Source organism: Cyprinus carpio, chromosome A17 (assembly GCF_018340385.1).
Source record: "Cyprinus carpio isolate SPL01 chromosome A17, ASM1834038v1, whole genome shotgun sequence".
NCBI lineage: Eukaryota > Metazoa > Chordata > Actinopteri > Cypriniformes > Cyprinidae > Cyprinus > Cyprinus carpio.
This window is the reverse complement of record NC_056588.1, coordinates 17140748-17155449: the sequence shown is the minus strand read 5'-3', so window position 1 is coordinate 17155449 and position 14702 is coordinate 17140748. Positions and strand designations below refer to the sequence as shown.

At 37.9% G+C, this 14702-nt stretch overlaps 1 protein-coding gene across 2 annotated transcripts in view; it reads left to right on the top strand.

The window, feature by feature from the left end:
- Window positions 1-14702, top strand: part of LOC109086026 (unconventional myosin-VI-like) — a 56046-nt gene that overhangs the window by 39497 nt on the left and 1847 nt on the right. For both annotated transcript variants that reach the window (XM_042774264.1, XM_042774265.1), the window contains 6 exons: window positions 2676-2884; window positions 4538-4616; window positions 7559-7719; window positions 12167-12270; window positions 13224-13355; window positions 14447-14665. In XM_042774264.1, the coding sequence (XP_042630198.1) occupies window positions 2676-2884; window positions 4538-4616; window positions 7559-7719; window positions 12167-12270; window positions 13224-13355; window positions 14447-14665 (904 nt within the window). The remainder of the gene's footprint in view (window positions 1-2675; window positions 2885-4537; window positions 4617-7558; window positions 7720-12166; window positions 12271-13223; window positions 13356-14446; window positions 14666-14702) is intronic.

Below are 14702 nucleotides of genomic sequence, written 5' to 3'. Positions count from 1 at the left end.
TCATTGAGTCCCCACCCCTCTGCGGTACAATGATCCTTCACAATGCCTGCACCCCTCCACGCACCTCTGGTGCTCTGCCAGATGGCACAAAATCCACATCCAGGTTTAATGAATATCTGCAGGATATTAATACAGCTGTGGTGAATGTGGCCCAGCATCATCCCTGTCGCCGAGCTGATGGGTAACCACTGAGTTGCTGCCACTTTCTTGTGAAACCCTTGTTCAAATTTGTTTAATGAAGCACCGAAAGAAAATCTTTTTAAAGAAGCTACTGTAAAGTTCAACCAAGTGGCCTGTCCTGTCATCATGTCATCATTTACTCACTCAAATATTATTCCACCCTCTTATTATAACAAAAGAAGATATTTAGGCAGAATGTGCAAGCTTCTGTTTTCCATACAACAAAAGTGTATAGTGGTTTATGCTGTCAAGCTTTAAAAAGTATATAAAAATAAGTCAAATATACAACTGACAAAGACTAAGACCTTTCGTGATAAACAATAACCAACAGATCAAACTGAAGATGTTATTCACTTAAATTTTCCCCTCACTTTAAAAATCTAATTTGCAGTCTAGCCTCTACTTTAGAATACACTAGTGTTATAGTCATATAGATAACAAATAAACAAAACAAAGCATCACACTCTAGAACTCTTGATTCTTTTGATTGCATGATGAATCAAATGAATTAATTACAAACAACTGCATCTTTTATTCTCTGGAAGCTGGGCTAAATGAATGGGTCAGACTATTGGTCATATCCCAAATACAGACATTGAATATACCATTAATACCAGAACAGATGCAATGGATACAATTCCAAATTGAATTATTCCCTATTCTCTATATAACAATAGAGGAGGGCATCCACTCCTTCATTATGACTTCAGAAGACTTGGTTGTGTATCATGCTAACTGACCTCACATTAGATAAATGACCGACAACCCAAAAATCCTATCAAACTGTTGCGCTGTCTTGTTTTATTTAGTTTTGTTTGTCAGACTTACTAAACTTTCGGTGACATACAAGTCTCCTTTTTTCATTATGGTAAATATTGGGATTGCAAAAATACAAACAATTAATGAATGATAGACAAAAAAAACTAAACTAAACTAAAAAATAAAAAAAGTCATAATACGACGCTAAAAAAAAGTGGGTTAAAAAGTAATAATTTGGTGTAATGCAATGTGTTTATGCGGTTTAAGATTCAAAAAACATTTTCCACATAATGTACATTGTTGTTGCTCCTGTATGCCCCGCCTTTATGAAACTCGGCAATTTTTTACAAAGCTCATCAGTCTGAAAAGTGAGGTGTGCTCTGATTGGCCAGCTATCCAGTGCATTGTGACTGGCCTTATTCCTCAAGCGTGTGACGGAAATGTTACACCCCTTGCCATACTGTGATGACAAAACCAATAAAACCCATTACAAACGAGGCATTTGTTGCATCCAGTGGGGACATAATTACTGATTATAATGACTGACACTGTCTTTTTACGCGTTGCGTTGCGTAGCATATCGTGCCGCGTGAACATAAAACCATGTGTGCATTTATGATCGGAGAAACGACAAACAACAAGCACTACTCTACACTGCTCAAAACTCATGTTTGAATCATCAGTGGCCTACATCATTCTTTAAATATGAAAACGTACTTACAGGCTGTGAGTCAGAAGCGCCAGACTGTCCATGCAAAGTTGGAACTGCCCCACTTTATAGAAACAGACACCAGTATTGTAGGCTACTCTTCCAGGAAACAGTCCTCGTCCTCCGTAAAATGCACTGCACACATCTGAATATTTGGGTTGAACTGTTCTGGAACAGTGTTGTAGATACAACTTAACCGCTGATTTCTGGTTGTGTCTTCTTTTGGAAGCCCAAACAAAGTAGTTTCACTTTCACAATGAAACACACAGCGTCTCCACAACATGGCGGCAGCGACAACAGCGAGTATAAAAGTTACGCCTTCTTTCTTTTTGAGAACATTTAGGGGGCGTTATGCATATCTTCCCACATCATGATGTAGACATATGGGGGTGTGTTAGAACGAGCCATTTTAGGAGGGCGTGGTTGACTCTTCACTTTTAAAAAGAATATCTCTTTGGATTTGAGACTTTAGTCTTTGCAACTTTGCAGATCTTCTTTATTCACCAAGAGCTTGTAACACTCCAAAGAGAAAGGAAAAATTGAAATCGCATCATATGACCCCTTTAATGATTGTACAAAAGCAATATATCTCTATATTTGCACAAAGGAAATGAATAGTAGAATGCAGTATGATGGATATTTTTAGAAAGTGATATAGTTTAATTAGTGCTTTTCTGACTTCTTGACACTTGTGTAGATTTCCCCTTGTAATTTCGCCATTATATTTAGTGTTTCATCATAACAACCTGAAACAAATGTTTTCTGTTAAACAGCATTTTATGGAATTAGTTCCAAAATCATCATGCACATCAGTGAGCAAGTTGACTCACTATTAGAAAGCTGTGGGTGTGGTTAAGTAATCACCGTCGTCGCAGTTTTAATTACTGAGTCTGAAACACTGCCCTGTAAAATTTCATTCATATGTAAGCAGAGCAGACATTATAACTAAAATATACATTAAATATATATAACCCATATCAGTTAAATCAAATCAGTTTTAACACTCTCTTTTTAACTTTACCCTCAGTCTACGGTGATGAGCCGCAAGGAGATCGAGCAGGAGTATGAGGGCCTGGTGAAACGCTCAGAGCAGCTCCTCTCCTCAATGCAGAAGAAGAAGCAGGAGCAGGAGGAGACAGAGCGACTTAAGCACATTCAGGAGGAGATGGAGAGAGAGCGGAAGAGGCACGAAGAAGAGGAGCAGTTACGCAAACAGGAGGAAGAAGACCGTCGCATGTGAGTCACGTCGCAAGTTTCAAATCGGATGAACTGTACATTAGGTCAGAGTCCCAGCGTGTTTGAAAGAAGAACAGGAGCTGAAAAAATCGGTGTGGGAGGGGATTGGCAGAGAGATTAATACATCACTGGAGGGTTCGGCTTGACCTGCTCTCTCTTATGCATTCTCCAGAGTCTGCTGTCATGGACAGCATCTGTCATCGTTTCACGAATCAGGCCATGATGATATTTCTCTGTTTATAGTCTTGTCAAAGAATATTCAGTTCCACACTAGTAGATGCAACAACAGCAACTTTCATCATGCTTCATGCTTTGTTTTGTGGCCCGTCCAACCCGGAGCCCTTCCTTTTGTATTACTAAATTATCTGGATTTAATTGTTTAACCCTCAATTTTCAAACCTTCTCACTCTCAGGAGTTTTATGTGACGTAAATGCGATTACTTCATATAGAATATGTTGTATAATAATAAGACCCAGAATCCCATTGTCATAATGTGATGGTAGAAGATCATTAAGTGTGGCCCAGTTTTACTCATCGAGAATTGCATTCATTCTTTTGATGGCTCTCACTAAATATCGAGGGTTTCATATACAGTAGGGTCCAAAACGTTCAAACTTTGAAAATCTGGTGGCAAAATCTGGTATTCAAAATCCAATTTACAACTGGAAATAAAGTTTTAGGATTATGATGTCCTGTAAAATTAGTTATAAAAATAGGATATTACCATTCAATTTTTTTTTAAATAAATAATTTTATTCAACAAGGACACATTAAATTGATCAAAAGTGACAGTTAAGACATTTCTATTGTTACAAAGATTTCCATTTCAAATAAATGCTGAACTTTCTATTCATCAAAGAGTCACAGTTTACACAGAAATATTATGCAGCTAAACACTGATAATAATAATAAGAAATGTTCCTTGTGCACCAAATCAGCAGATTAGAAATGTAACACTGAATATTGGAGTAATGGCTGGCTGCTGAATAGCTTTGCCATCACAGGAATAAATTACATTTTAATATATATTAATATAGAAAACAGATGCTACTTCTACTATGACATGAATTTTTGGTTTGGTTTATTTCAGCTCAAATGTTGCTTTCTTTAAAGCAAAAGTGTAAATTGTAAATAGAAATTGAAACTAGAAAAAAAATCCAGTGCTCTGAGACTTTTGGACCCACTGTAATGCAAATTGCACTCCTTTATTGTGAGCAGCAAAACATTCACTGGAAATGATATCATTACTGTACCCTCCATACCCCCTCTTCATGCTTATGTTTTAGAAATCTCCCCGTTTTAAGGTCTTCAGTTTGACATGGTTGCATATATCAGTACCCAAATCCCAAAAACAACAAAGTACAAAGAAAGATGCAGCAGATTTTGTTGGCTGTTTATGAGATGTATAATATATATAGGTCTTTTGATATGAAAATGCTAATATTTGGTAATGACGCTCACCAACAATGTTCGGAACACACTATTCAATTTCAGCTGCTATTGAAGGGTCTCGCTTGAACTACAAAGACTAGATGCAGTCCGCGTTTCTCTTTGTGACAGTTCCCTTCCTGTGGGTCATTGATCAGGAGGAATAATTCCCAGCAGGCCGGTGTAACTCATTAACGGTCCTCCCTCAATCTCTCTCCCATCAGGAAAGCCGAGATGGAGCAGAAGAGGAAACAGGAGGAAGAGGAGAGAAAGAAAAGAGAAGAGGAAGAGCGAGTCATGCAGGTGTGTATGTGTATACGTGCTCCCTCTGTGTATTGATTTCTCTCCTCCGCTGACTCCTTCGGAAAACCAAATGCCCACTCCGTCTCACGCTGGCATGTTCAGAGCTGGCCAGGACTGGCTGTTCTGCAGGCATAATCATGACTGTATTGAGCTGCCACAGCGGCCTGTGGGTTTATTCATCAGCCCCTGCCTACCTCCTGGGGCTGGATTATGATGTGTCTGCGGAGTGAAAGTCCTATGTCCCCTCTCTCTCAAAAGTGATGCTGTGTTTGGGGGTTTGTCTGACTTCCCTTGCGCTGCTCCCTCGAAATGAATCGTCCTGCAGAGACGCTTTGTGCCCATGTTGCCCGAAAACTTTTGCACACTCTTCACAGGCTTCTATTCTATTCTATTCTATTCTATTCTATTCTATTCTATTCTAGGGCTAAATCCTGCTTGATCTATTTTCAATCTACCCATTTTATATTCAACTGTTCTATTGAATTGTGTTATGAAAATTCTCTATTTTATTCTAATTCTGTTCTGAGGCATCTTCCCTGTTCTATTTTCCTTCTGTGCCATTTTTTAACACTGTTCCATTTTTAAATGCTCTATTATTTATTAAAACACTCTACTCTATTCTATTCTATTCTATTCTATTCTATTCTAGGGCTAAATACTGCTTGATCTATTTTCAATCTACCCATTTTATATTCAACTGTTCTATTGAATTGTGTTATGAAAATTCTCTATTTTATTCTAATTCTGTTCTGAGGCATCTTCCCTGTTCTATTTTCCTTCTGTGCCATTTTTTAACACTGTTCCATTTTAAATGCTCTATTATTTATTAAAACACTCTACTCTATTCTATTCTATTCTATTCTATTCTATTCTAGACATTACCTGTTACTGTGACATTTTATGTTAATCTATTTTATTCTGGTTCTGTTCTATTCTGAGCCATGTTTTTCTTTTCTTAAAATTAAAACTCTCTATTCTGTTCTATTGTATTCTATTCTTTTCTATACTTTAAGATAATTATTTAATTCCTTCTGAGCCATTTTGGTAACACTTTGAAATAAAGTTCCATTTGTTAACATTAGTTAACTACATTTGTTAACATGAACAATACTTCTATAGTATTTATTTGATTAGGTAGTGTTTCAGCATTTACTAATACATTTTTAAAATCAACTATTGCATCTGTAAACATATTTAACAATTATTCATTTTGTTAATAATAACAGTAATGCATTCTGAAATTATATTTTACCAACTGTGATAACAATAACAAATATTGCTGTGAAAAATCTATGGCTAATTAGTTCATGTTAGATAAAGCCTGGACTAATTTTAACAAGTGAGACTTTATAAAGTCTATTTCTATTAAATTATCTTATTCTGTTCTATATTGTGCCATTTCTGTTGTTCCAAGTATTTTTCTCTTTCTCTCTATCTCTCTCCCCATATAATATATATATATATATATATATATATATATATATATATATATATATATATATATATATATATATATATATATATATATATATATATATATATATATATATATATATATATATATATATATATGATCAATGTTGATTCTATCACCTTGGGTTGAAAATATGATTGTTTCTGTTAACTTCAAAAATATCTTGGAGTCCTTGAATAAATTGAAGACCTTTGCAGAAGAAAACATTTGCAATCCACTCAAAGACTGCTGTCACACTGTTTATAAAATCATTATCACTGTTATTTTCAGACATAATACATCACTCCATTTTCCACCAAGTCTCTCCTGCTTTTAGCAGTTTGATTCATAGCTCAGATTTATCATGTTTGCTGTAACCCTCCCTCTCTACATATGTCTTTGCATATATGGGTATTCAGCCTCAGCTGTTTTGCTCAGAATAGCGCCTGCACCATTCATCTTTCTGTCCAAGGTTTTCTCTGTGACAATGTTCCATCTAAGTTTTTCTCTTCAAACACTCCTTTGCTCTGTTTTGGCCTATGTTTTTGGACCACGCTGCTGGACTCTGTCCCAGACTTTCCTCTCACATCTAAAACCATGCTGTTCATTTCATTTGTTTTTATTCTTTTTCCTTTTTTCATTTACCACAGTCTAGACATAGAATCCCAAGCCGGCTGGCTGCGGTACAGCCTTGATTATACACCTAATCAGACTTTAGCACACAGCAGGAGCGTAATGGCTTAATATCCTTTCAGTGGGCAGTGCTATAGATGGGTTACTGTTCGTCTGGGGCAGGGCTGCCCCTCTAATCTCTCTTCCCTCAGCTGTACCAGACGTCAGTGGATGGGGAGATTGAGGGAATTCTGTAACCTGCCTTAAACAGCATCATGGTGATTGAGAAATGTTACGGCCAAAAAGCTGCCACAACCTTCCTGAAAGTCAGCAAAATCAGGTGTTAGCAGGTTTATGCTTTTAAACTGAACTTTCTTTTTTAGGAAAACTGATCAAAATATTCTTCATCTAGCACTTGTGGGCATATCAAAATTTTTGTCCAATCAAATGCTCTCCAGATTGAAAACGTCTTGCCCCTGCCTCTCACTAGCAAGTAGCACATTATATTTCAAGGCTGTGATGTAAACAAAAAGCTCCTGGCTATTTTAAGAAAAGGGACAAGTCCTGCCCCGACTTCCTGTTACAACAAATATCATGAATACCTTTCCCTCCTAATGCCAGTATGACATATCCCAAAAGTCTTTTTTTTTTTTTTTTTTTTTAAAGGGATAGTATCAAACTCATTGGGATTCTTCTTGACCCACCACAGTTCAATGCTCTAAACTCAAATATGTGGTCACCGGCCCCCCCTGCCGGCACCCATTTGTATGCATGTGTCTCTGTGTGTTACCATCCAGTTGGAACTGAAAGAAGGCACAGGTGTGGCAAAGATTATGTGTGTGTATTATTGATTTGTAGGAATGTATGTTTGTTCCAGGCTGAAATTGAGATGCAGCTGGCATTGGAGCGAGAGGAAGAGACTCAGAGACAGACCATGTTGGAGCAGGAGAGGAGGGACAGAGAGTTAGCCATGAGGATCGCTCAGAGCGAGGCAGAACTCATCCAGGATGAAGCTCAAATGGACCCCAACTTGCGCAGGTACACACACACACACACACACACACACACACACACACACACACACACACCATAATAAAATAATAAAGTCGACATCTCAAACGGCGTCACCGGGTGAAATCAAACAAAGGAAGACTCCACGCCGGGTTGTGCCCTGGTTACCATTCATAAAACACACATAAATCGCAAATATTTTTAAATGGAGATTTCCATCTGAAAAGAGCCTGTATGGTCTTGAGTGGCGACAGAACAACAAACAAAGAACAAGGTTCTGCCAGACAGCGTTACATAAATGCCATGAATCATGTTTACTGCGACCAACCCATGTGTCTACAATAGCAGGTAAACAGAAACACGAGACGCCTGCGGTGCAGCACTGAGAGTCAGATTTCATTTAGTTAATGGAAGTGGACAAAGAAGTGTTGCCTGTTCCTACTTTATGTATAATAAAATAAAAGGCTGTTCTGCTGTTATTACATGTGCTAACTGGGTGCTAAGAAGACCGTGTTATCATCCAAACCTCTTTTGTGCTTCCTCTCCCCTCCAATTATGGTACCACAGGTGTTTGGTTCTTCACAGAGATGTAAGACCTAGAACAGGCCTCTTTTTCCCTTGATTTTCCACTTCATTTAGTCTAACCACACTCACCCACAATCACGTCCTGTCCCCGTAATCTCACAACAACCTAGATAGAGGATTACTCATAGAAAGTCACAGTAAACAATGGGCAAATTCTTAGTTTTGATATTAACCTAAATACTTAATAAAGTACATGAATAAATTATTTTATTGGAGTTCTTGGATTGAATAGAGACCTAGCACGTGGTAAAATTTGTAGATTTGTATTTTTCAACAGAAATGGAGCATGAACCAATGAAATCCAAGACACAGAACTTTTTTTTATTTTTTTTTTTATTATTGTTCATACTTTGAACAACCCCCCAACACTAAGTATTAATATTTGCCATTTAATATTAATATACAATTTACGCTTGACAAATGATAAAATAGGCACAAAAATCACATACACTTGTACTAAATGAGGGATCCAAGTTAAATCAAGAGATCAGATTATCATAGAGAGATTCTTTTGATTTAGGAAAGCACTTATCAGCACAATATAGAATGTATAAGAATGCCCTGCACCACTCAGAACACTCTATTGTTGTGGCATCAATTTTTTTTTACACTTAAGCACCACTCATATTGTCCTCAGAAAATGTTCAAATTTAGTTGTAGATTAGAATTATTAAATATTAATTATTAAATATAGCTAAAGAAATCATAGTCATAGAAAGTGCCTTGGGGAGCTTTTAGGAGTCTCTTATAGGTGTGGATCCATTTCGGTCTTATTTCCTTTTTCTGTTATGCTAGGAGCTCAACAACCCTATTTCCATTTACTTATGTTGCCTCAAAATATATGTTGAATTTATGCATGTCTCAAGCTCTCAGTATGAACATTTTCAGCACTGGATGATGGTAATTGAGAAAGAAACTTGCCTTTGCATTTTAGTGCCTACTGAGAAGGGTTGCTTTAAAGGCAAAGAGAATTTTGATGCAGTGTGTTTATGATTCTCATTCTTGTGCTGTCATCTGGAGTCATCAGTTTCAATTAGCTTATAGCAGAGGGAAATCTGTCACAATAAAATATCAGCCTGTTTGGTCTTATCTACACATCACTTAGAAAATGCCCCATATGGCAGTTTACCAGTGCTGTGGAATCATTAACTGGAAGCAGTGGTGCTTCTAACTACCTACATTTTATAGTAATCATTTTAGAGGTTTGGAATATACAGTTCTATTGCAATTTTGAAGTATTCTATTTTCTACTGAATGTCATAGTCATTGATTGCTTTAAAGGGGTCATATGACATTGCTAAAAAAAGAACATTATTTTGTGTATTTGGTGTAATGAAATGCGTTTATTCGATTTAAGGTTAAAAACACATTATTTTCCACATACTGTACATTATTGTTGCTCCTCTATGCCCCACCTTTCTTAAAACTCATCATCACGCCTTCTTTCTTTGCGTGAACATTTGGGGCGGCATTATGCAAATCTTCCCACATAGTAACATGTGGGGGTGTGCTTAAACGAGGCGTTTTAGGGGAGCGTGGATGAGTCTTAACTTTTATAAAGAATATATCTTTGGGCTTAAGACTTTAGTTTTGCAACTCTAGGGATCTTATCTATTCACGAACAGCTTGTAACACTCCAAAGAGAAAGGAAAACTTGAAATCTCATCATATGACCCCTTTAAGCATTGCTTAAAATGTATGAATGTCATTACTTTGCATAAAATATCAAATCAAATGACATCTGCAAGCTAATTATGGTAAAATGCAGTCTCAGACACTTATGTTTACTTATCAGTCTTGAAAATGGTTGCACGTCTTAATATTTTTGTAGAAACAGCATTTATATAAAATTAGTCTTTTATAACATACATTTCTTTACTGTTTTGTAATAAAATAATATAATATACAGTCATTTTAATATTTAACAAAATAGTTTTTAAAGCTTTTATTTATAAATCTTTTGCTTGGAAAATGTGCCTGTGCTATCTTTACAATAAATGCCACTTGTTTTGATATTTTCTTATATATAATGCATTAACACTGATATATTTTTAATATGTAGATTTTTGGGGGGCCTGCTATATATTTAAAAAGGTATTTTTCCCTCAACTAGTTTTAATAAAGTTCAGTACTTTTTGTTATTAGTTTGAAATGTAGTAATCACTTTCTTAAATGCTTGCTCGACTGTAGTTTAACTGCTTTGAATTATGAGTAGCTTCCCCAGCACTAGTGTTGACATTCCTTTTTTGTTCCTCTGTGTTTGTGTTAGCACTCCACTTACACCTGTATGAGTGGGTTAATCAGCAGGGTTGCTGGTTCAGTGACTTCTCTCACAGGGTCTCCGTTAAGCAGCTTTGCTCTTCACAGCTGTCAGAGTCGACAGAGTGTCCCTACATCCATTGTCACCAAGTTAAGCCACGCAAGAGCTCCTCCCAGACACACACTCACCACTCAAACTGACAAACCTTCCGTCTCTTCTGGGACTCCTGTCACTGCTTTTATATGAGAAAGTTTGCTTTAAGGCTGTGGGGTGACATCATCACTTTATGACTGGCCTCAGGTACTGGAATAATTGTCTTCTGTGGAAAAGATTCGGCTCAGGAGATTGCAGGTCTTTCTTTAGTAGGATGGGAATTATGAGCTTGTTACTGAAGTCTAATCAAACGACAGTCTCTCATAAGATTATCAGAGTTCATCATTCCTCATTCTATTATACTTGGGGCTAGGAGGTATAGGAAAAATTCAGCTCAGACTGAAAGAAAATCTCATAGGAGGGATGTTGCATCAACTACCCTGAACACCCTAACAACACACTAATCACCACTCAGAACACCTAGCAACTATCTAGTAAGAAGCTTGAAATGTGAAAACATTCAGTACACATTAATAACTACCTAGCAGTGCCTGACAACACCTTAGAAATGGGTTGAAAACTTATCGGAACCTTAGCAACCACATATTGCCTTGGAAGCTACCGGCAACCAGTTTGGAACAGAAAACACAGCTGACATATTCTTAAAACAAATGGAGTTTTTATCCATTAAAATGGTTGAATGTTGAATGTTTCTCTCCTCATGCACAGGCTTGTTTGAAGCAGTTCATTGAAGCTTCACATCTAAAATTTTTCCGCATTATATTTGATTTTCTTTGAATTGCTACTTTCAATTGTCTATTTTTAAAACGGCTAAATTTATATGCATTTGGTCAGTTTACATTATGAACCCTATAACTCTGTGCACACTCTACTAAAAGACTAATTAGACTGTGGCAGTGGTATCACCAGATGTTTTATTTTTTCATTTCTTCAGCCAGCCAAGACCACCTGAAACAATATCAGAAATCCACATGCTAACAGTTGTGATCACATAGTTCCCAAGCCTTGAATTTGATGCATTTAGGAGTGCCATTAGGATTAGAATCAGGGTGGTGATGTTTTTGCCATTGCCCCACAGACTCCTCACAGTCCTTGGACGTCTTTATTAAAGAAGAAGGCAATCCCTTCTCTGATTGGCTTAGCTCTCCCTGTGGGAGTCAGGATTGGAGAAACCCAAGCAGAGCTCACGTGTGGCCTCACCCTCGCTCACCATTAACCATCGTTAACCGCCATTAACCACCCTCACTGTTGAGGCTCAGTGTTGCCAAGGCTGCATCTAATTTGCTCAGTGAGGTGTTAATTTGGCATGATCCGTGCTATTTCCAAGTCACTACAAGTTTCAGAGATAGTATCTCCACATAAGCAAAAGGCCAATTAATCATCTGATTGTGCTGTGGCTTAGGGGACATTTAGCAGCTGGTAACAGGAGCTTTGGAGATAGATCAGAACCTTTGCCTATGGAGAAATATGAAGCTAAGAAAAACTCCAAATTGTTCCTCCTCTGTGTAATTTCAGGGGTGCGCAGATGCAGGCCAACAAGGTGGCAGCCGAGGTGAAGAAGTACGACCTGAGCAAGTGGAAGTACGCTGAGCTGCGAGACGCCATCAACACCTCCTGTGGTAAGAGCAATCAGTTCCCTCAATCTGCTCACCTGAAGCTGTTCATGTCAAAAAGCATGCCATTTTGGAGATTGGAGACTGACATGTTATATTTTTGAAGATGGAGGGACTAGCTTGTAATATTTTGAAGATGGAAAACAAGCATGATGGAGATGGCGACAGCGCAGTGTTTTTGGAGTGACTGATTTTGTAGCTTGTTCTCAATCCATAATTTTTGATTTTTTGAATTTTTGAAAGTTAATGCATTATATAGGCTGTCTTTTTATTTGCAGATTTGTTTATTTGTCTTTTATGGTAGTTAAAACATAAATCACAAAGACTTGTATGTATGTAGTATGTGCATTCACTACAGAGATTTGAGGATCTACTGCTGGGCATAATTACTCAAATCATATAACTTCAGAAGACTTGAATAATAATTATACTGCACAAGTCAGATGGACTACTTTTATTATGCTGCTTTTTTTTGGAGCTTGATTTTACCTATAAATATTCACTTTATTGTATGGAAAACAATTGTATTGGAGTGTCCAATCCTGCTCTATGAGGGCCAATATCCTGGAGCTCCAACACACTTGCCTGGAAGTTTTTAGTGAGTCTGAAGAGCTTGATTACTTTGGTTCAGGTGTGTATAATTAGGTTGGAACTAGACTCCGAACAGTGGCCCTCCAGGAACAAGTTTGGACACCCCTGGGCTAAGACATTCTGATAAACATCCTGTTTTGTATTTTATTCAAGAAAGAAAGTCATACAGATGTAGAAAATTTAGGTTTAGCATATTGGTAACCATTTAAGGAATATCTTCATTTAATTGAACGTAGACAAACTTTGTAACAGTTGTTCCATGTTCACGTTCGGCATGAATTAAACCACTTAAAATGAAAGGTCATGTGAAACTCTGCTCTTCATGAGTGACAATGCAGTATTGACTATGTAATCTCTTACCCTTGTAGATATAGAGTTGCTGGCGGCATGCCGAGAAGAATTTCATCGTCGTCTGAAGGTGTACCATGCCTGGAAATCAAAGAACAAGAAGCAAAATACAGACACAGAGATGAGGGCTCCCAAATCGGTCACTGACTATGGTAAGATATGACCTGTTTTCCCTAGAGAACGGCCTGCACGGTGGTGAAACAACAATACAAATTGCTCTGTGCAGTCGTGTGTAGCTGATGATTTCATTCGTAATGGCAAAAGGTGATTCAGCATAATATTTATTCTAGAAAGATACTCGTCTAAACTTTTTTTTTCTTATGCGAATGAGTGTTGCAACAATTTCTCAAGGTTAAAATGTGCACAGTTTGTTGTCTTTTTCAAGAACCTTGCAGCACATTTTGTGATTAGCGTTAGCATTGTCATGCACATAAAGCAGACAGCTAAAAGCACATCTAAAGGCACTCGCTGCTGTTTCAAGGAAATCAAACCTCTCGTTGATTTTCCTACTTGAAAGGCACGTCACTGTGTGGTTGCTGGAAGACTTTAGTGCTTTTTAAGTGTTTGCTCGTGCAGAACAAACAGGAGATTTAGAGTTCTGTGACCTGTAGGTTCTCTTCAAACTCTCCGGCTCTCTTGTTGTGAAATCCTCAGATGTGTCTTACCTTCAAACAGCAGAGTGTTTGTATCAGGTGCATGGGGCTTAGGCTGCTTCTCTCCGAGAGATGAAATCAGGCTTCTGGCTTTGCAGAGTCAATACTGAAGCGCTGAGAATTTCTCTGAGAACTATCTTAACATTATGCAGACCTCCAAAGCTTTTTGATCTTTAGGGATGATGGAATTAAAATGCATGGGGCGGGGGTGATAATAGGAAAAAATAAACTATGGCACTGATGTAGAACAAAATCTTAGAGGAGAGGGACTGAAAATTCAAGTAGAGCTTTACATGCTGGTTTTTGTGAGCGGGACCAAATGTGAAAGTCATGGGTGGGACAAATTATAAAAAAAAAAAAATCCTGGAGTGGGCGGGAGAGAGACAGAATCTTGCAGGAGCGCGACTAAAAAATCCATCCTATGCAGAACTCTAGATGGACCACCAAAAAAATGTACTCAGAGCACCTTAGCAATTGCATTTCAACCACCCCAAGCACCCTAGAGTCTTGGCAGCAAGTTTCGAACAGACAAATACCTTAATCAGAATTTTTTTTTTAGAAAGTTTTGTTACTGTTTTATATTTCTTCAGCCCAACAGAACCCCGCTCCACCAGTCCCAGCCCGGCAGCAAGAGAGCGCGATGAACCGACAGCAGCGTTACTTCCGCATTCCCTTCATACGACCCGCGGACCAGTACAAAGACCCCCAGAACAAGAAAAAAGGCTGGTGGTACGCTCACTTTGATGGGGCCTGGATCGCCAGGCAGATGGAGCTTCACCCAGACAAGCAGCCGATCCTCTTGGTTGCAGGTGCCAAAGGCCTTCTTCAGCAATACCTAAAGTTTTG